A 19,581-nucleotide genomic window follows, 5' to 3' on the forward strand; every position below is an offset into this window, starting at 1 on the left:
TGTTGGAGCATATAGGAAAAGTTTTGTAATTTTTATGATTCTTTTGAATTTATTTTCAAGGTCCAAATTGTATGTTTATTAACTACATCAAAATATCATTTGATGAAAATTTACTTAACTATTACTCTCGCAATCGTTCTTTAAAAAACACTATTTTTAAAGAACGATTGCGCCGTATTGTTGCGATAAAAAATTATCGTTAGCGCACATTTTTTACCGTAGGTATAAGAAGTATAAGCTATGAAAACACACAATAAACAGAAGTAAATTTATAAATTCAAAATAAAATTGAAAAAATAAATCAAAATTAAAAATTTTAAATATAAATTAATTAAAATTTAAACACGACGAGCAAACCCAAAAGATGTCAGCTTAATTATCCAGCAAAATGTAAACTTGCTTACAAAGTGTATAACCTACACGTGGGGTAGCTCGTTATAAAGGTAATGCCATTCAAACGAAGGTTAAAAATACAAATACAAATTGTATAACTTTCCACAATTTCTGTGCTTATTTGACATTCCTCTTCGCAGAACGCTATCTTTCGCGGAAAAGTTTTTTTTTTCTCAAAAAACATCTCGATAACAATTTTATTTCTGCCTCCAAAAATATGTTTTTAACCATTTGATGGGTAACCAACTCCGTTATCAAGCTTCTCCCCACAAAATGGTAGTAAAAAAAAAACAATGAAACCTTTACCGCTTGTCTTGGTACACACGGCAGCGTCACAGTCACAAAGCTACATTATCAATCGTGCTCGTGAGAGGCACTCATGCTAAGAAAACAGACACTGTGTAATGTGACGGAATAGCATTCCAGGGGGCAATCAAGACACAAAAAACCGCGGCGTCAGTCCCGATAAGATAAGCCGGCTACATCAGCTGCAACAGTTTTCACATCTGGGAAGGGAAAACTTCATAGCATTCGTGCTTCGATAACAAACCGGCAGCACTGTAAGTTGGTTTCGATCCTCACAACATGCCAGCTATTGTGCCGATCGTGGCCGGAAGCGATCAATTTGTTCAGGCCTGAGCCTGATTTCGTTGATTTTGATATGTGTCAACAGATTAGAACTAGTTTCTTTTTTTTTTTTTACTATCAAGGTCGCGTCCTATCAGCGGCGATTTCTTTCTCTCTCTTTTTCTTTGTCTTTCGTACTGTCCTGTTTTGATCGTAAATCAACAATCAATCGGTTGTTGATAGCGTGATTTTAGAGCGATAGTTTAAAACTGAAGGCGCCAATACCTCAAAGATCAAGGTCGCACAAGGCTCGCCGATCAATAACAAACTGGCGTGACCTGTTAAAGCAACTGTATCAACAAGTGTTTTTTTGGTTGCCAAGTTTTTGATGAAATTGTTTATGGTTAGGCTCATGGGTGATAGGGCACTTGAGAACAATTGGCTTCCAAATGATAGTAATTGAAAGGCTAATGTTTTGTTGAGTAAAATTGGGCCTTAAAAATCGATGGAAACATGTTAGGCTGCTAATTAATAATACATTTGAACCAGAATATACAAATTTTAAATGTAATTTATGAGAGTTGAGCGATATATACGACTGTTTATCCTCTTTTGTTTCAAGTATTTTATCTTCTTCTTCTTTGACCCTAAAATCTTGGAATGTCTGGGCTACCGTGGACTTGATTATACCCGTAGCTGGTTAGTCAGTCACTACAGACAAAACTGTCATGAAACTGTAATTAAAGTTTAATTTCTATGCACGTATGCAGCTGCGGAAGGATCTTGGGATATCTATTATCATCATCTATTAAAATGATAAAAAATATTCTGGACAAGATGAACATTGTCATACAAACATTGCCAACATCTTAACTGTAAAGCAAGCGATTGACAAAAATATCGTTTTAATAGGGTCTGTAGCGTCCAAAACAATTTTTGGACATATCTCTGTTGGAGTGCTTTATTAGTCTCTATCCAAGATTGTATGGCACCTGATCGCGATCGCTTTAAGAAATATGCTGCCAGTACATTGTCATAAGGCTACTCGGAACCAGGTGGTATTATGTTTGAAGAATTATTAATTTATATTCAGTGCAGAATTTTAGGCATTGAATTCATGCAAACATTTAGTATTCTTGTTCTTGAAATCTTGTTGTTTAAATTGCACATTTGATGCAAATCATACATTATTTGTACAGATCAGTCCTTTCATCTCATCACGATCAAAGTTTGAGATTGTAAAACATCTGCCCATTTTCCAACACATCGTCTTGGTTCGTTGTTTTGATTTCCAACATTCAAAACTATCTCTTCAAGTCAAGAGGTTTATTTTGCTAGAACTGCTACTAGCAGCAGATCGAGCACTTGCAAGAATTCATTTCCGAACCCACAACCTGACACTTGGCAAACCGTTCTCGGTAGCTTGGCGTCGGAATAAAATAATCATCTCAAGTTTTGGCAGCAAGCCCAACAGGAAAAGCCAAAATCGTCCAAGATTTCTAGCGCGTCAATCGCGATTCACTAGAATGTAAAAACAGCGAGCGTCTCGTGAGGGTGGAAATCGGTTTGAAAACGGGAAATGAAGAACGAAATACACCGTGGAATGCCGAAAACCCTATGGCTGATGAATTTGACGTAAATCTCATACCACAAGAGCATCCAAAGCTGCTGGGTAAGCATCAAACCTACCAACATTAAGCCGGATGCGTCAGTAGGGTGGGGCCCATATGCAGACATCTGCCAGGTTTTGGGAATGTGTCAGCATATGGGAGGAGACACACAACATCAAACTTTCCGTTTTGCTGCTCGGCTAAAATCCCCTCACATAAATATTGTGTCTTCTTGCATTCCGGGAAGCTTACCGCCGGATGTTACCACCTACCCGTCCGGGCGGAAGGGCTTGAGAAAGGGTTTCGGGGGAGCAAATTCCAACCAAAGCCAACACACACAACACAACCAGCGTCCCTTCTTCCAGCTAAGAATGGTTTGATGAATTTCCACCGGCACAAAAGGGCTGGGACCAGCGCGTTGGCTTCGAGGAAATATGGTCTAAAAATAGCAATCGCGTCGAATGCACCATCGCGCACAAGTCATTCATTCGGGGTCCGCAATTAGAGATGCTGGTGCGCGGGATGACGATCGTGGGCTTCGATGCCAGCATCCGGCGAAAAGAATGGGAAAGCTACTAGCAACATTACACTGCTTCAGCGGAACTGTAAACAACAACAATCTGACATTTGCTGACATTTCTTTTTTTTTCTTCTTGCGGCGTTCTAGATCAGCAACTCTCGTTCTCTCGCGCTATCGTTCTCTCTCACTCTTTCTTGCTCTCTTTTTCGTGAGCTTAGCACACACACACCAATCACATGGCATCATAGGAAAACTGTATTTCCCGATTCTTGGAGACATTTTCCCCGATGCACAACAAAATACTGGAGAGGAGAACTACAATGGCGTCTGTTTTCTTTGCTCTGTTTCTTTTTTACGCACGTGATGCTGCTATGGATGCTGCACGAGAATGAAAAGTCCCGGACATTTTCTTCTCGCATGTTTGGCTTTTTTTTGTTTTCTCGACACTTTTCCACCACGCAACCTTTTGCTCTCTTTCTCTCCAGGATCTTGTTCGTTCTCCAACTCCACTTTAGTAAGCCGTTTTTTACCTTCAAAACGCTTTTCTACGTGTTTTCATTTTCCAGTTCACTCTCACACAAACACACATTTCATTTACAACGCTGCTCATATAAAAAAACGCAACTGTATGGAAACCACAGGCGAAAATGCATTCCTCCGGTGCGTGTTGAGAACTGCAACTGGCCCAGTGCGTACTGGCCATTCACAAACACATATTCACGCCAACACGGATTGACCTTTTCCATGTTGCGCTTTTCCATGGTGTCGCGGGACCTACCCAAAAGTTATGCCTTTTTCTTGGTGCTTGCCAACGACGAGCTAGCTGCGTTTCATCGTATGTTTCTCCACAAACTCTCTTTTGCACCATTTCTTACCGGGGGGGTTACGCTACACGATAAAGCTAGCTGTTTTTCTTTCGTATCAACGTTTTTCACCTGGCCCTGGGTTTGCACACATATCACCAACACTCGGAGATGGGTCACAAGCGACACGGAGCAGTGAAAAGGGGGCTCTGCTCACAAGCCAAACGCTGTTGAGACACATTCCGTTGCACCCAAAATCATTAACATCCACGACGATGGGAGCTGGTTATGCTGGATTGCCACCCTCACTGCTTCCCCCCATACGCAACGCACGCACACACGCTGTTTACTCCTAGAAAAAGAGAGCACTGTACACAACACATAAGCAAACGTTTGCATGGTCTGTAACGCTCTTAAATTGTGGCCAAAATAACAACTAATCACCGTCGCCGGATAAATATTTTCACCAACGAAAATGGGGAGGGAAAACTCCACTTTCGCCACCACACACCGTTTACTGACCGCTTTGGAGGATGGTTGCTGTGATGCGATTTTACTGTGCGCGACCGAAAACTGTACGCAAAGACTTCATGGGGACCGCACGATTTGTTTTGCTGCTGGCTGACGAATGATGTGTGCGTGCTATTTTTCACCAGCGCTAACCCCTCGCGAGCACAACACGACGACCGAGTCGCATATACAACCGTACACAATGGCGGCCGCACGCGTAGGAAAGAGCGAGAGAGCAAGAGCTGGGATAGAGTGAAGAGAAAATTAAAGGTATTTTTATGCTTGGCTATGCTACGTACGGCTGTGCAAGCAAGTGGACTCTCACACACACGCACACAGATGCATAGCTTTGCGCTGTAGATGAAGCGTTGGCCAAAGCGGTGGTGCTACTTCTGATGTCATTTGCGATGAAATTGTTTTTAGAATTTTGTTTAAAATTTGCCCGTTGCGGGGTACAACACAATAAATGGGCTTTTGAACAGTTCTTGTTTACAATCACACATTTATTTATATTTTTCTTAATGCGATAACTACATTTATTTCGCGTTTTTTAACAGCTTTGTCTAATTGAAATTGCAACTTTCGTATGTTGGTGTGTTGGCTACTGTGTAAACATCGCATTGGTGGAAAATATTCTTTATCAACTTATGTTTTGCATCAATGTACATGAATACTTTATTTGCGTAATGTATAGCCCCTTCTACTCCCTGCAAATAGAGTAACACATATTTGGCTGTAATTTCATGAGGTCGGTTGCCGACAGTTGAACGAATTTATTAGCGACAACTGTACTTTCATCCTACTTAGTGTTGCTTCCTATTTATAAGCTATATAATGCAAATCATATCCACCAACGACCTGTTGGTTTACTTTTACTTTTTACTTTACTTTTTCATATACTTCAAGTATTTGTTAGCATTAAATGTGTCCTCCACATCATCGTCGATACGGATCTTCTGCTTAGGTTTGCGCTTTTCGATACGCGCCTTTCGTTCCGCTTCCGACAGCAAGCTCAGATCAAGGGGTAGCTAAAAGTAAAATAATTAAATCACATTATACTTGTTGAAACGAACACAATCATTGGCGTGCATAATACCTTAATTATCCTTCTTGGCTCGTGATAACTGAGGTTGATTGTGGCACCATTCGGCAGTACCATTACGGTCGGATACCGGCGGGCGTAGATACTGCGGTGCACCTTCACGATGGCTGCAGTATTACACGATAGGTATCGTACGATGCTTGTCTTTGCGTTATTTGTTATGCCGCAAAGTAATTTTGTGAACTGCATTTTTAAATGCAGAATGTTTCACTCGCACAGATTGAATAACTACGGTCCTTTAGCACGCGCAATATTTACAATTTCTTGTGTTGTTTTTTTCCTCCTTTGACAATCACATGACGCTTTTGACAGTTTTAGTAGGAGAAGCGGCGAAAATAAAGCGAAATCGACTTGCTGCTCGACTATTTGAAAGTTGTGCTGGATGTCGGTAATAATTTGTCCAAATTTTGGAATACAATAAAACTAGATCAAAAAAAGGTAAGCTATGTTGTTATCTTTCACATTATAATTAAAGAAAGGCGCTTCTTCTTCGCCTTCTTGATTTAATAACCTACAAAAGTAATTTTGATCACAAGCTGATGGCACGTTGTTGGGTAGCCGGTTTCCACTACGGTGGACGGTCTGGATGAGATTCGATTCTCGTCTCTGCTTTGTGCTGGCGCCAACGACAGCTCCGGTGGTCGTCAGCGTCCACTCCGTGATCGTTCGCTAATTTGTTAAACTCCATTTCCTTTCGATTTGGTTGTGGCATGAAATCCCATAGGGCACATGGTTTCAACATGTTTTGTTTACCTCTCAATGAATAATTTTCTCAAAAAACACACACACATTCGTCACAAAATTTGTATTATTTTTTCTTCTTATCAATCAATCAACGAACTCACGCTCAAGGTCCAGCCGTAATCGAAAGCCGGCTGTCAAGAAGCCGCGGCTTTTAATAATTAATATCAATTGATGGTGCTCTCTTTGCGCTAATCAATAGCACATATGCCACCAACATCTAAACGTTCAGTGTGCCGCGAACCATTCAATTAGCCGGTGAACTTTGGTATGGCCAACCATGAAGCACCAATTATGCTTCAGCATAGCAAGCACCAAGAATTTGTCGCCCGGTTACGATGGGCGTTAAGGGTGCAGAATTGTTTTGGAGTTTCCTCGCTGACAATCGACAACAAAGGCAAACTTAGATCGGGAAGTGCGGCGCCGAAGATTATTTTAGTGATTTTAGTACTAACTATTCTTTCGGGCGTTTGGTTAATCTACTTTGAAAACGAATCAGCATTCGTTAAAAAACCTGGTGGTAAAATAGCGTATTCCCAAAGTATTGAGATATTAAAGGACGACTTGAGATATTAAAGCATTGTTCCATTTCTTTACCTTAGTGGCCCGAGCCGTGCTATTTTATTACTTCATCATGGTAGAAACGATTTTGTCCGTCGTTTTCAATGCATTCAGTATTATAAGGATGGCATGGCCTTCTTCGCAGACATCGTTGGCACAATGCTGGGAGCAGCTGATGGTAAAGGTGCAAGAAATTCAAGCTCTGTACCGCTGTGCAATAGAATCAAAGCGACCATTTCAAATTTTTTGGCTGTGGCTGTTCTCGCTGTCGATAGCATACTGCATCTTTCTCACCTATTTGGTTTTCTCTTCAACAATAAAGTTCGTAGTGGATAGGAATCACTATATCTTCTACAGTTTGCGCGTATTTTCATACCTATCGCATACGACAGCTGGTGCTTCATTCGCGCTATTTTCAATGTTGCTAAGAACTTTGATAGTGGAAATGAAAACAGTCATTCGCCGGACCAACGTCACCGAAACTCAGTTGCGTTCTATGATACAGCTGTATCGACACATTCAACAAATTATAGAAAGATGTTGTACTGTTTATGGTTGGGTTTTGATACTTATTTTCTTTGAACATTTCCTGATACTAACGGATCGATCCTTTTTTGCGATACGTATGTATCGTCTACCGATGGGGTTCAGCTTCAATCAAGTGATCTCCATGTCAATGTCTTGGGTGTTTCCATTAGCTTTGAATGATACGATGCTTATCGGAGCTTGCGTTGCAACGGAACGGGCGCTGCACGCGTTTGAAAAACAACTATGCTCGTTACGCAATGCGACAGTAGAAGATGATAGTGATCTCGCCTTCATGATCACCAGTTTCGGTCTGTATGTTGCTGAGCGGAAACCAAAGTATCGTATCCTGAATTCAATCAACTTAAATTTTAGTTTGCTGTACGGGGTACGTATCATAAATGAATGTCAATCAAAAACGGCTAATAAATACAAAAATCGCTTTCCGTTTCAGAGCTGTGGAGTCATCGCTACCTATTTAACTGTGTTTCTACAATTCGACACTCAGAATGTTTAATTCAGTATAAATCATTTTTCCTACATTGAAAATGAAAAAAAAAATCCTTAAAATTTAACTAGCGTAAAAATTATTGCAATATTCGAACCATTTCAAAACTGCTGGAATGATGCATTCTGCTCGAAAAGCAAAGCCCGGGGCGAAATCGTGGCAGCTGTCAAAAGTGAACGAAAACAAACAACACAGCTGACCGAGGAAAACATACAGAAATCCGAGAAAAAGTGTTTATCTTAATGTAATTGTTAAGAAAAGAAAAAACATGTAAATCTACTCCTATTTGTGCGTGTCGAAACAAACTTTTCTTACTGTCCTAGCTTTTCTTTCATACGGTTTTCGCCTATCTTACTATGGCTATAAGAGCGTCCGGTAAGTCAAAATCTCCAGACAAATATGTCTCATCGATTGGCAATTCTTTCTCTCTTATCAGTACAATTAGCCGGCAGTACGGTGCATGTCACACTTGTTACAATTAGCACAACAATTACACACTAATCGTTCTTATTTCGTCATCAACGTAATGCGATTCTGTGATCCGTTGCTGTGACCGCTGACTCACAAACTGGCTTCCGTGCGGGTTACATGCAACACGAAGAAAAACCGCGTTCTGTCTAGTCATGCTTACAAGCGAGCTTCTGGCTTCTTCCTCAAGAACGTCCACCGTTGAGGGGCGTTTACTGGTACGTTCCGAACGAATGGAAGAACAGGGACCGAACTCTACACACATAAACCGTGCAACGCATAGAATTTCGGGTCGCGTGATTTATTTTTAGCATCGGGGATGCTGTGCCGGCATCCCCGATGCCGGCATGATGATTTTTTAAATGATGGTGCAATTCTGAGAACAAAAAAATCCTCCCGGCGCCACTGTGTCGATCGTTGTTAATCAGACTCGTAAATGTTGCGTATCCTATCGCGCGCACCGCCCTGGCTCTGGTAGCGCAATCGGAGCGCAAATTAAAACTGGCAACCGATGCCGATCCGATATGCCGTCTGGCGTCCGCGTCTTCGGTGGTTCAAAAGTATGGTACAGTGAACTGTGTGTCTCCATGTGTCTGTATGCGGTGAAAGTCTGCTGTGATCGCGATGGTAAGTAACTCGAAGGGATTTCTGTCAATGAATCATATTGTTATGCTTTTGAAATTTTATTCTAGTTTTATTTTTCTCCCTTTATTTCCTACCCTTGCGGGGGTCTTTGGTTGCGTAGACTTAGTGCCTTACCAACACCAACAAAAGAGATAATATTTAGATTAGATAACAATTTGATCACGAATCCTCCTATCTACCACCAAGATGGTTGTGCTGGTATTGTGTCCGGTGCTTTTAATTCCTGTCTCCTTAAATGTCTTCTTACCTTTAGGAAACAACATTGAGTTAGTTTTTTCTTTTTGCTCTAAGTTTCACAACAACTTTTCACCGTATTCTCGATGTACATCGGAGTGATGACGATCAGAGGCAAGCCGATAAAATTAAATGTACTCGGTTGATTGACTTTTTGTCTTTGGGGGAGGTGACTGAACAGACGACCCGCTCAAAACGCCCGTACCGTGCGTTCGCCCATCACGAGGTACAAACGTAAGAAGTCGTTTCCGATGTCGCAAAAAAGGCAGATAGCACACGCACGCGGTGTCGATGTTCAGTCTGTAGTTGGAACGTGTTTCGGGTGCAACTGAGTACAGAGTACAGTGCAGCACTAGTAGCACCAGCAGTAGCAGAAAAAGAATCGAAAAAAGGTAAAACCAACCTGCACGAGATGCTGTGATGCGATTTACTAATATTATTATATTACGTAAAATGGGAAACCGTGCCAGTTGGGGGCTAGCAAATAGCAACAGAAAAATGCCGTGCCTATCGCGGTGAAAGATCTCACACACCATCATCCCTGGGTTTGTTACAGATCAGAACGGGAGCAAAGAAACGCACGAGCTTGTTATTACAGCTGGGTTAACACCACGGGGGAAACATCGGATGGGAAAAGCATCAGATCGGTATGATACGGTTCGTCTATCAGTCTACCTGCACATTCGAAATGTAGATCGACCTAGTGGTGGTAACGGATTTGCATCAGAATGGCATAATATAAGCACTTCGTGGAAAAAAGGATACGCGTTAGGGACAATATTTGAATTGCCAGTTTATTGTAAGCGTTGTGCCACGTGGTGAAGTGTTTGTGGGGCATTAGATTCTATTTCCGATTTTTTCCTTGTATCGATAACACTCACTTTCGTTAGACCGTTATCGACGGTTACCTTTTCTTTACAGTATTTTTCTTGAAAGTGTGTCATGATGTGTTAGATGCTCGGACATCATCAGCAGATAAACATCTTGTGTTGTGTGATTGAAGCAGTGATAAAAGTGGAGCAAAACCGATGCGAGTGTTATATGACGCAATGCCGAGGTTTGAAATGATCAGAAACTCTGTTAATTAGACGATCCACCTTTTTCCAACAAACCTTGTTCAATGTTCTGTTTGTAGGTTGAGAAACAGTTGATGCTAATGTTAGCATCATTATTTCATTTAAGAATATATCAACAAGCAATTCTGCTGCATCATTCTTTGTGCAGACGTCAGTCCGGCGTATTTAAGTGTGATGACGAATGGGTGGACAGACACCATTTGGAAAACACAGTATTTGAATGGCTAATCCTTGCGATTGATCGCCGCTAAACAATCGCATTAAATTGAGAATGGAATTGATTCAAAAACTTCTCCCGCATTTTGTTTTATTTTTCTAGAATCCTACAAAACACCCAATTCAAGCTGTAAATCATTCCCCTTCGGTGGTGGTATCTAATCTAAAATTGCCCATTATGAAATCCCTTTTAAACATCCCTCGAATAGAACAATTGATAATAAATGTCCTCATTGTAAGGCGAATTGGCTTGTTGAGATATTTATGCATATGCGCGCCTAGATAAGAGTCTCTGGCCTAGGGCGATTGTCACCTGGTGTTTGATGGCTAGTGAGATAGACAGAATGACTCAGCAGTGCCGATAATTGTTACCACCAGTCGCTTCAAATCCACTTAAACGCGCACGGGTAATGTCTGGTAATGTCCGAATCAGGTACTTCAAACATAATCCTGTTATAACGTTCTCCCGACATTGTTTGGAAAATGGTAGATGTGGACCTGATGAAATTGATATGCTATGGCGTGTACCAAACGGGCACTAACCTTTGGTTCAGGTTTTAAGTTTTTAAGTTCCCGGAACATGCCTCGGAACACATGCCAACAAGAAGCAACCAAGTTGAGCCCAATTGTTGAGCGATGAAACGAGATGCGCCCACTAATTGACACTACACCACCAAGAGGGAAGGGAATGTATAATTATCGACCGGGACAGATCAATGATGATGGATGTGATGGACGCAAGATGGGCGGACATTGGGCGCACACGCACAACGCGCGCACACACACACATTCGCGTACAGATGGACCAGTTAGCGTGTGTGATGGTGGTGCCCGTCGTGCCTTGTGTGGTAAGTGTGTGCGTTTGCTAGATGTGCGCGGACCAGTCGTTTCGCGTCCGCGTATTTAAAGCGCACAGTTGGCAACCGATTTTCGCATTCCGCTGTGTGCCCGTGCTGTGACTGGGCTTGAGTAGTTTGTGTCCCCGTGGTTTCGTTTGCGGTTGAAGGTGACCAGTAGTGGCAAGTGGCACAGAGAAAGAGAAAAAAAGAGCTTCAAGAGATCATCATCCCGCAAAGATTTTGGTGGTGATCCGATCGATCATTCAAGAGGATAAATAACAAATACACAAAAGCAGGTTCGTATGGGTTCTTCTATCCAAAGTTGTGTCTCTTGCCCAAACCAGGAAGCCTGCCGTATCTGCTCGGTCACCTAGAAAGGAAACAACTTGACGCCTTTTAGTCCCTCACATAGTCTAGCTTTTGTGGGTTAAGTTCAGGGATGAAGTGTTGGTCCTAAAGGCAATCACCGCGGTGGACAAGATCGTTCCGGTTTTTGCTGAGGCCACTTGGTGCTAACTGGTGTCGTAGCATTCAATGCCCTATGGTATGTTCCATTTCGAATATTTCAACTAGAGAGGCTTTACGTTTGCCTTGCGCGATCGTAGGGGCTCGATCGTTCAATGTCAAGCTAGAAAGCCCACTCGCGGGAAGTCCCGGGGCTTTGTGTGTGTGTGAGAACGAGAGAAAAAGCTCCCCCTGCGATCACTACCAGGGTCACAGTTGTACGGCGGTGCAACCAGACAGAGGCATTTTCACCTCTCTCGTTTCACGGTTTCGATTATTATGCAACACGTGGTGCCCGTCGTATACCGCAGGTCGACTTCTCGGCACGCACACGTCAAGGGTTAGCACAATCAGTCACTCAAAGGACAGCTACGAAAACTACCGGCCACACCGGTCACTCAGGAGACGTGCTGCGTGTGAGCACAGTGTGTCGCGTCTCGAGATTGACTGTCGGGGTTTGGGCTGTGATCATCGGAGTTTTTATAGCACAACCATTCAGGTTCTGGTTATCAGAGTGCAATTGAAGTGTCGATTGTGAGTTTACCGTGTCGGCAGGTGAGATGTGATAGCATACGGAAAAGGTTGTAAAGATATAGTCTTTAACTGCATACACATTCTTTTTTTGTTTTCGCTCACCTGGATTATAGAGCACAACATCGGACAGCGGTGATGAGTGTGAAATGTGTGAGAGGTTTGTTGTTGCTTTGGTTAACCGGCCCACCAGGGTTTCTCCGGCAAGTGTTGCGCAGGGAGTTGGGGAATTCCTACGATGCACCAAGGTGCAACATGCACATGCGGTTCATGATGGTGGGCCGGTATGTCCAGAGCACAGTTACTACCGGCCCGTGCTGCTGGTAGCACACGCGAGTGTCCATTTCGTTACCATCGTGTATCGTGTGTTCTTCCGCAGTTGACTAACATCAGTAAGACAAATTTCTACCGGCGTTGGTGTTGCATGTTATTATCTGTGTTGTTATTTGTTTGGTACGTAGGGAGGGACGTATTTATTTTTCGGAGGTGCATACATTACAGCATGAACCGTTAGAAGAACTCACCGGTTTTGTAGCACTGTGACTTCCCTTTTCTGTGGCGACATAGAAACCTACTTATGATGCTTACTTGGCGTTAAAAAGGGTGCAAAGCTATCTGATTGCTGTTGGAAAAGCAGAACATAAGTGTTTTCGGTGAAGTCCTCTTAAGCTAAACAAAACGGAATTCTTAGAAGATTGAACCAGACAAATGGTAAAAGGTCTAATAGCTTATTCGTTTAATTAAGTAGGATTATCTGCGTGCAAGAACTTGACGATCGGCGAAGATATGAACCATGTGCACTTGAATCGGCGCCGGTTCACAGTACTTGCCACCTAATCAAATCACTTCACTTTCTATCCATCATCAACATCGAGAGGGTGTCGAGACGTGCAATTCCAATGTTCAAGTGTCCGCCGACATATGCCGAGCTGTGACGTCTTCGATGACCTAAAATTTGCTGATCCGCTGTTACGCAGGTGAAGCATGCCTTTTTTAAAATTCTGCAAAGGTGTTACTCCAAGGTTACTGTTTTCTTTTTTTTTTTTTGCATACATGTATGTCTTTTGCAAATGTTTTGATTATTGCAAATTTTGCCCACACATGCAGTAGGTAAAAATTGAAAATCAAGCTTACGAAGCGTGCCATGTAATAATTTGGTGTTTATTTAGATTTGTACCAACATTGACGCAAGTAAGCAGGGTTAACCCACCATAAAACAGCCCTTCAACCCCCGCTGATCTGGGCATTATCGCTGACGGGTAAGGTAGGTGACCTTTCCGGCTGGCGCCGGTGGTATCCTTCCGTTCCGTGACCCGGGCGGGAAGCCGGCCCGGTTTTTTTTTTGCAACTTAAGAAGCCTTCACACTCCTTCACCACGTTTGTAGTGTGCCTGTCAGTTAGACGAGCTCGAAGATGTGGTGGGGCTCTAACTCTGTATGGTGTCGCCATATAGTGTGTGGGAAGTATCAACACGCAGCAGTCGACAAGTTTTGTATAGTAGAAGGAACAGCACAAACCAAACTTCCCCGGCATTACGCTTTGCTGGGGCTTTACCCGTCGATCAAGTCGTTTGCGGTTTGGCTACGACGACGACGAGTTTTGGAGCCCGAACCAAAGTGTTAACTTTCGCTCAATCCACCATTAGCATGGGGTGGCAAAATAGTGCGAAAGTGACGAGCCCCGAGCGCGCGTTATGAATATTCCGATGAGTTCCGATGTTGGTACTGACGGTGTGCGGTTTTGGCTGCACGTGTTGTCCCACCGTGCGTCAACTATCGGTAGGGTTGGGTGGATTGATTTACCGGTAGTCCTTCGGTATTGGTTAATGAATCCTTATTAGCTGTTTGGCAGAGGCAGTTTGGGAAGAGGAGGTACATAAAGACATTTGAATATCTATTAATAACGAACTGCTGCTTGTCCCTTACAGGTTTTGCCAGTGCAGAAAGCTTCCAACCATCGGCTGAAGATGGCGAGAAAGACGTGCTTCATAGCGATACTGTGGTTGTGTTTGCTAGCATCCGATCACTGTACCGCACAAACGACTATCGGCGCCAGCGTAGTGCTTGATCCGCAGGATGTGACAGTGATCGTCGGTGAACGGCAGCAGATTTTTGCCAAAGTGCGTGGCATGTTATCACAGGATGTGTGGTTAAATTTCTCCAAAGAGCATGCTGATCTCGTTGAAATTCTTCCCGACTCGATACCAGTCAGTACGGCCATTGATGGCTTTATTGATCGTGCGTATGAAGTCTCACTGCTCGGACTGTCGCCTGGTCAGTTCGATCTGGTAGCGGAAGCAGTACCGACCGGGGTGCTTGACGATGCCGCCGCGTTCATTCGCGTAACGGTGGCAAACTCACAGGCAATCATTGTGATTTCGAGCGTAATTGGATGGATCTACTTCGCTGCCTGGACCGTTTCCTTCTGGCCACAGATGATCATCAACTATCGGAGGCAGAGTGTGATAGGGCTTTCGTTCGACTTTCTTATGCTGAATCTCGTTGGCCATTCGGTGTACGCTGCGTTCAACTGTGCGCTGTTCTGGAGCGGATACATCGAGCAGGAGTATCTGGACCGTAATCCGCGTGGTCTTAACCCGGTGCTTACGAACGATGTGGCTTTTTCGATACACGCTACGATCGCTACTCTGCTCACTGTGGGACAGTGCTTTATTTATGAGGTAAGGCACTAAGGCGCTATGCAAAGCACTTGATAAACTTATGATGGATTATTAATTTGGGTTTCCCTTTTTGTTTACAGCGTGGCGAACAAAGGGTGTCCCGAATTGCGTGGGGAATTATGGTGATCTTCGCGATCGTTATCGTCGTGGCGGGAATTCTCGTCGGTACGGAAACCTTCCACTGGCTGGACTTTTTGTATGTGCTGAGCTACATTAAGCTGTCGATAACGTTGATCAAATATGTGCCGCAGGCGGCACTCAACTTCCGGCGCAAGAGCACGGTCGGTTGGAGTATAGAGAACGTGCTGCTCGACTTTACCGGTGGTATGCTCAGTATGCTGCAGATGCTGCTGAACGGATACAATTATGGTAAGCTCAGGCGAGTAGTGATCTCCCGAACGTTATCGAATAATGTATTTTCTGATTCCAGATGATTGGGCTTCCATTTTCGGAGATCCTACCAAGTTTGGGCTTGGATTGTTTTCGGTACTGTTCGACATCCTCTTTATAGTGCAGCACTACGTCCTCTATAGGTATGAGCGGTTTTTTGCAAAGATTCTTCAAGAAACCTCTGTTCAATGCAGAACACTATCTACCAATTACCGTAATCAAGCTAATACCAACACAGGCCGTACAGCTTACGGATGATCTTGTATACATACACAGACATAACACTCCAACTCTCTTACATCTCTTCTTTACAGCACACCGAAAAAACGGATCGATCCTATCGAATCCAATCTAGAAACATTGCTCAAACAACCGCATGCCATTACCAGCACTGATACTGAATAACCTACACGAAACACCTAAACCAAACCCCCGTCACACAGTGCTCACAGTGCTCGTTAACACTCGGAACAATTACACACTACTCACCCCAGCATGAAATACAAGTAAACACACTCAAATAATAAAAAAAATTACGGTTCGTTGGTTTTTCGCTAATAATATAACCTCATATAATTAACCTTATCTCTCAGTGTGCCGTGACATTATGAAATAGCTTTTGCTGGAGATTATTAAAACCCCAAACATTATCTGGTTGGCTTTTTTTGTTACAGAAATCGTGAAACGAAAACGCTGCAAGAAGACTCCTCGACGACTGCCACCACCGTCAGCAATAATGGAGGCAGCAAGGATAGTCTCCCTTAGAGTGATAGTGCTGCCAGGACACTTAGCATAATAAACAGTTTATAAGGCTACTACTAGGAAGACATTAAGTACATCTTTTCCGTTATACGTTTAGGGTTAACAATAAATACGTTAATACGTTAATAAGGGCACTTTACGGGCGTATTGCGTCAACAACTGATGATGCCATTTGGAGTGATTTTGTTGTAGAATAATAATGTTAAGTTAGTGTGATGATAAGGAATAAAAGAAACGGAGATCGTTGTTTTGTGACATGAAAATTTAAGGAGTTTCAGTTTTCTTCTAAAAAAAATCGTATAACGGCGATAATATGTCTTCCAAAAATTGGTTCTAATGATGCATTTTTCTTCCTCTTTTCAGCGATCTGGATTTTGGGATTATTTTTCATTGGTAAGATAGTTCGCGGGTAGTCTAAACTAGCCCCAAAATTAATACCTTTGCTTGAACATTTTAGCATCGACAACGGCTCAAGCCAACAAACCCCCGCTGCGTTTACAATTTGGCCCACAGGACACAACCGTTATTGTGGGCGAGAGTAAAAATGTAACGCTACGATTGCACGGTCCGCTGTCTGAGCGTGTGACAGTCAACTTTACCCAGACCAACGTTACTAATGGGAACGACTATGTGCAGCTGACGCCTGACTTGATTGAATACGATCCTCCGACTTCCAATTTTATCGATCGTTCCGAACACATCACACTGCGAGGATTGCGGGCCGGGATATTCGATCTACTGGCACACCTTTCACCGGCTAGTGATCGACTGATCGACCTAAGCCAAGCGTTCGTGCGCGTTACGGTAGCAAAATCCTGGACCCTAATCAACGTGTCGTCGGTGATCGGATGGACGTACTTTCTCGCCTGGACATGGTCATTTTGGCCCCAGATATGGGAGAATCGGACACGTGCCAGCGTCGTAGGTCTTTCGTTCGACTATCTTGCGCTGAATCTGTTGGGGCACACGATGTATGCCGCGTTCAATTGCGCATTGTTCTGGAATGGATCCATCCAGGAGGAATATTTGCACCGCAATCCGAGAGGATTGATACCGGTGTTAGCGAACGATGTAGCGTTTTCGTTGCATGCCACATTTGCCACAGGGTTGATTATTGTACAGTGCTTCTTTTACGAGCGTGGTCAGCAGAAAGTGTCCTACACGGCACGTGCCCTAATGACGGTGTTTGCGCTAGTTGTGCTGATATCGGGTGTGTTGGTTGCTACCGGAACTTACCTTTGGTTAGATTTCTTCTACAATCTAAGCTATATTAAGCTGGCCGTTACTTTGGTAAAGTACATACCACAGGCCGTACTAAACTATCGGCGCAAAAGCACCGTCGGATGGAGCATCGGGAATGTGTTGCTGGACTTTACCGGGGGATCCTTTAGCATGCTGCAAATGCTAATCAACGGATACAATTATGGTAGGATGAAAATGGGATTCTTTCCCGATTTATCGAGAAGCAACGTAATGATCTGATTTGTTTTACACACTTTTTTGTTTGGCAGACGATTGGGACTCCATTTTCGGGGATGGTGCCAAATTCGGGTTAGGACTCTTCTCGGTTCTGTTCGATGTGCTCTTCATTGTGCAGCACTATGTCCTTTACAGGTTGTTAGCCCTTTACCAACTCACAAATGAAGCGTGATGAAATTATAATTCTAATTCTAAATTTTTTCGTTTTATTTTAGAAATTCCAATTACATCGAACTTCAGGGTGAAAGCTATCCTGGTCCCGGGAGTGTTACGACCGCTCCCCGGCAGGGTGTTACTACCTAAACGAGAGTCTCCCGATGGCGCATGAATGGCCATGATGCACGAATGGACTGGAATTACCAAGGAGCTAGTTAATAGTTTGCTAGCGATATTGATATATTCAAAAGACTTACTACAATGAATAAATTTTACATTAAGAGACTACAAACCTCGCGCGTTTTTTTTTTTTTTGCATTTACGATGGCTTGTTTGTGAAGGAACCAAATAGTAAGAAGTGGGACAGAGGTGTTAGCGGCGCTGCTCTTCACACGGCAGGACCGGGAATCAAATTCCATCCGAACTGTCTACCCGTTAAGCTGGATTGGTTTTACTTTCTTCTTCCTTATTGACATAATTGCCTTACCAACCACTTTTAAGGGTTTTTGTTAATAAAAATCTGTCTTAATAATACCTTTTTCGTTTTTTTACAAAATACATCATGATTTTGCAAAAATTACACATTGTTAAGACAAAATCAAATTTTTATCTAAACTCGTTGATTCTGCACCATAGTCCCAAAAACAAAATCCCACTATACGATGCAGCTTGTTGAGACCACCGCCTAATAAACCGTTCTTGCTTCAATGTGTGCGTTAAATCAGTGCCCTACGCAGAGAGGGTAAGCATAGAGAAAAGCAAAGGCGCATAAAAAATAAGTTCTCTTTTGACTCTCAAAGCGTGCGGATGTGCGTCTCGTCGTCGCGAGGTCCACGGAAACTAGTCGCGATCAGGGCAAATCGGTTGTTTAACGAAAACACAGCAGCTTTTCACTGTAGCTACTAATCCCCCTCCGCACAAGCTGTCGGAATCGGATCACACAAAGTCACAGGTCTTATTTAGCTCGAAATCACCGTTCTTAGTCATCGATCTGTGCACTGTGAGTATGGAAGCTGGTCGTTGAACCACCAACCGTTCGCCCCAATCGTTGCTCACTTTACCCCCCTCGCACCCACCTGACAGACACACACACACACACACACATACCCTCGCGGTAATTCATTCATTCGACATTCCGTCTGTTCCGTCTCCGTCATTGGTGGTACTTCCGGACCAGGAGGATAGAGTTGTACGGCGCCAGAGCGGTACCGTTTCTCGTATGGTAAAAATTGTGCGGGAAGTAGTGATGTAAAAATTGTAACAACCTGCCACCACCGAGCGGACGGGGCCGTTGAAGGAAGAAAGTGAAAATAAGCGAATCGGTGAGAAAGAAGCAGTTGTGTGTCGGTTTTCGGGGTCACTTCCGTGGTTGTGTGTTCTGCACACACATTGTCCGTTTATTATTAATTTTTTTTATGCCCAATGGACTAGTTCGCCTCCGCTCGCTGTGTGTCTGTTGCCTGCTGTAGTTGGAGCGTGCGGGTGTGTGCGAGTGAGTGTGTCAAGCGTGAGAGTGTGCGCGATCTTGCTCATCTCGGTGACGCGTGCGTACGTACGTACCGGGTTCTGATGGTGTAGTGTTGGTGTGTGCGTGTGCGCTTCGACTGCGCTGTGCATATGTGTGTGTGTGAGTGAGGTGCGGTGCGCTTGAATGGAAAGCAAAGCGACCAGCAGAAGCAGCAGCAGCAGCAGCAGTCAGTGTGTAGGACGAGCCAACACGGCGTTCCATTAATACAAACGCGCGACATGCCAAGAAGTGAA

General features: G+C 43.5%; 8 protein-coding genes across 8 annotated transcripts in view; 5 read left to right on the forward strand and 3 right to left on the reverse strand.

Moving 5' to 3' along the window:
* The window catches only part of LOC126556771 (uncharacterized), a 364,167-nt gene that overhangs the window by 280,840 nt on the left and 63,746 nt on the right, over nucleotides 1-19,581 (forward strand). The window lies entirely within an intron of this gene.
* The window catches only part of LOC126557752 (lysyl oxidase homolog 2B-like), a 249,133-nt gene that overhangs the window by 175,811 nt on the left and 53,741 nt on the right, over nucleotides 1-19,581 (forward strand). The gene's annotated exons all lie outside the window — the stretch shown is intronic.
* Nucleotides 1-19,581, reverse strand: part of LOC126558142 (uncharacterized) — a 459,948-nt gene that overhangs the window by 140,106 nt on the left and 300,261 nt on the right. The window lies entirely within an intron of this gene.
* LOC126558359 (lachesin-like) overlaps nucleotides 1-19,581 on the reverse strand; it is a 346,936-nt gene that overhangs the window by 99,889 nt on the left and 227,466 nt on the right. The gene's annotated exons all lie outside the window — the stretch shown is intronic.
* On the reverse strand, nucleotides 5,288-5,694 carry LOC126559475 (39S ribosomal protein L55, mitochondrial). The gene is made up of 2 exons (XM_050215640.1): nucleotides 5,500-5,694; nucleotides 5,288-5,431 (listed from the first exon to the last, which is right to left on the reverse strand). Exons 1-2 carry the CDS (start codon nucleotides 5,692-5,694, stop codon nucleotides 5,288-5,290), a joined length of 339 nt encoding a protein of 112 aa, XP_050071597.1.
* On the forward strand, nucleotides 6,585-7,849 carry LOC126559903 (uncharacterized). Its single transcript, XM_050216070.1, has 3 exons — nucleotides 6,585-6,597; nucleotides 6,849-7,720; nucleotides 7,787-7,849. The coding sequence occupies exons 1-3, from the start codon at nucleotides 6,585-6,587 to the stop codon at nucleotides 7,847-7,849; spliced, it is 948 nt and encodes a 315-aa protein (XP_050072027.1).
* LOC126559904 (uncharacterized) lies at nucleotides 14,320-17,978 on the forward strand. The gene is made up of 8 exons (XM_050216071.1): nucleotides 14,320-15,033; nucleotides 15,114-15,402; nucleotides 15,464-15,566; nucleotides 15,738-15,811; nucleotides 16,549-16,578; nucleotides 16,643-17,611; nucleotides 17,697-17,799; nucleotides 17,880-17,978. Exons 1-8 carry the CDS (start codon nucleotides 14,320-14,322, stop codon nucleotides 17,965-17,967), a joined length of 2,370 nt encoding a protein of 789 aa, XP_050072028.1. The 3' UTR covers nucleotides 17,968-17,978.
* The window catches only part of LOC126556783 (protein dispatched), a 383,943-nt gene continuing 383,863 nt past the window's right edge, over nucleotides 19,502-19,581 (forward strand). The window contains exon 1 of the mRNA XM_050212269.1: nucleotides 19,502-19,518. The gene's annotated coding sequence lies outside the window, so the exon portion shown is untranslated. The remainder of the gene's footprint in view (nucleotides 19,519-19,581) is intronic.

Source organism: Anopheles maculipalpis, chromosome 2RL (assembly GCF_943734695.1).
Source record: "Anopheles maculipalpis chromosome 2RL, idAnoMacuDA_375_x, whole genome shotgun sequence".
Classification (NCBI taxonomy): domain Eukaryota; kingdom Metazoa; phylum Arthropoda; class Insecta; order Diptera; family Culicidae; genus Anopheles; species Anopheles maculipalpis.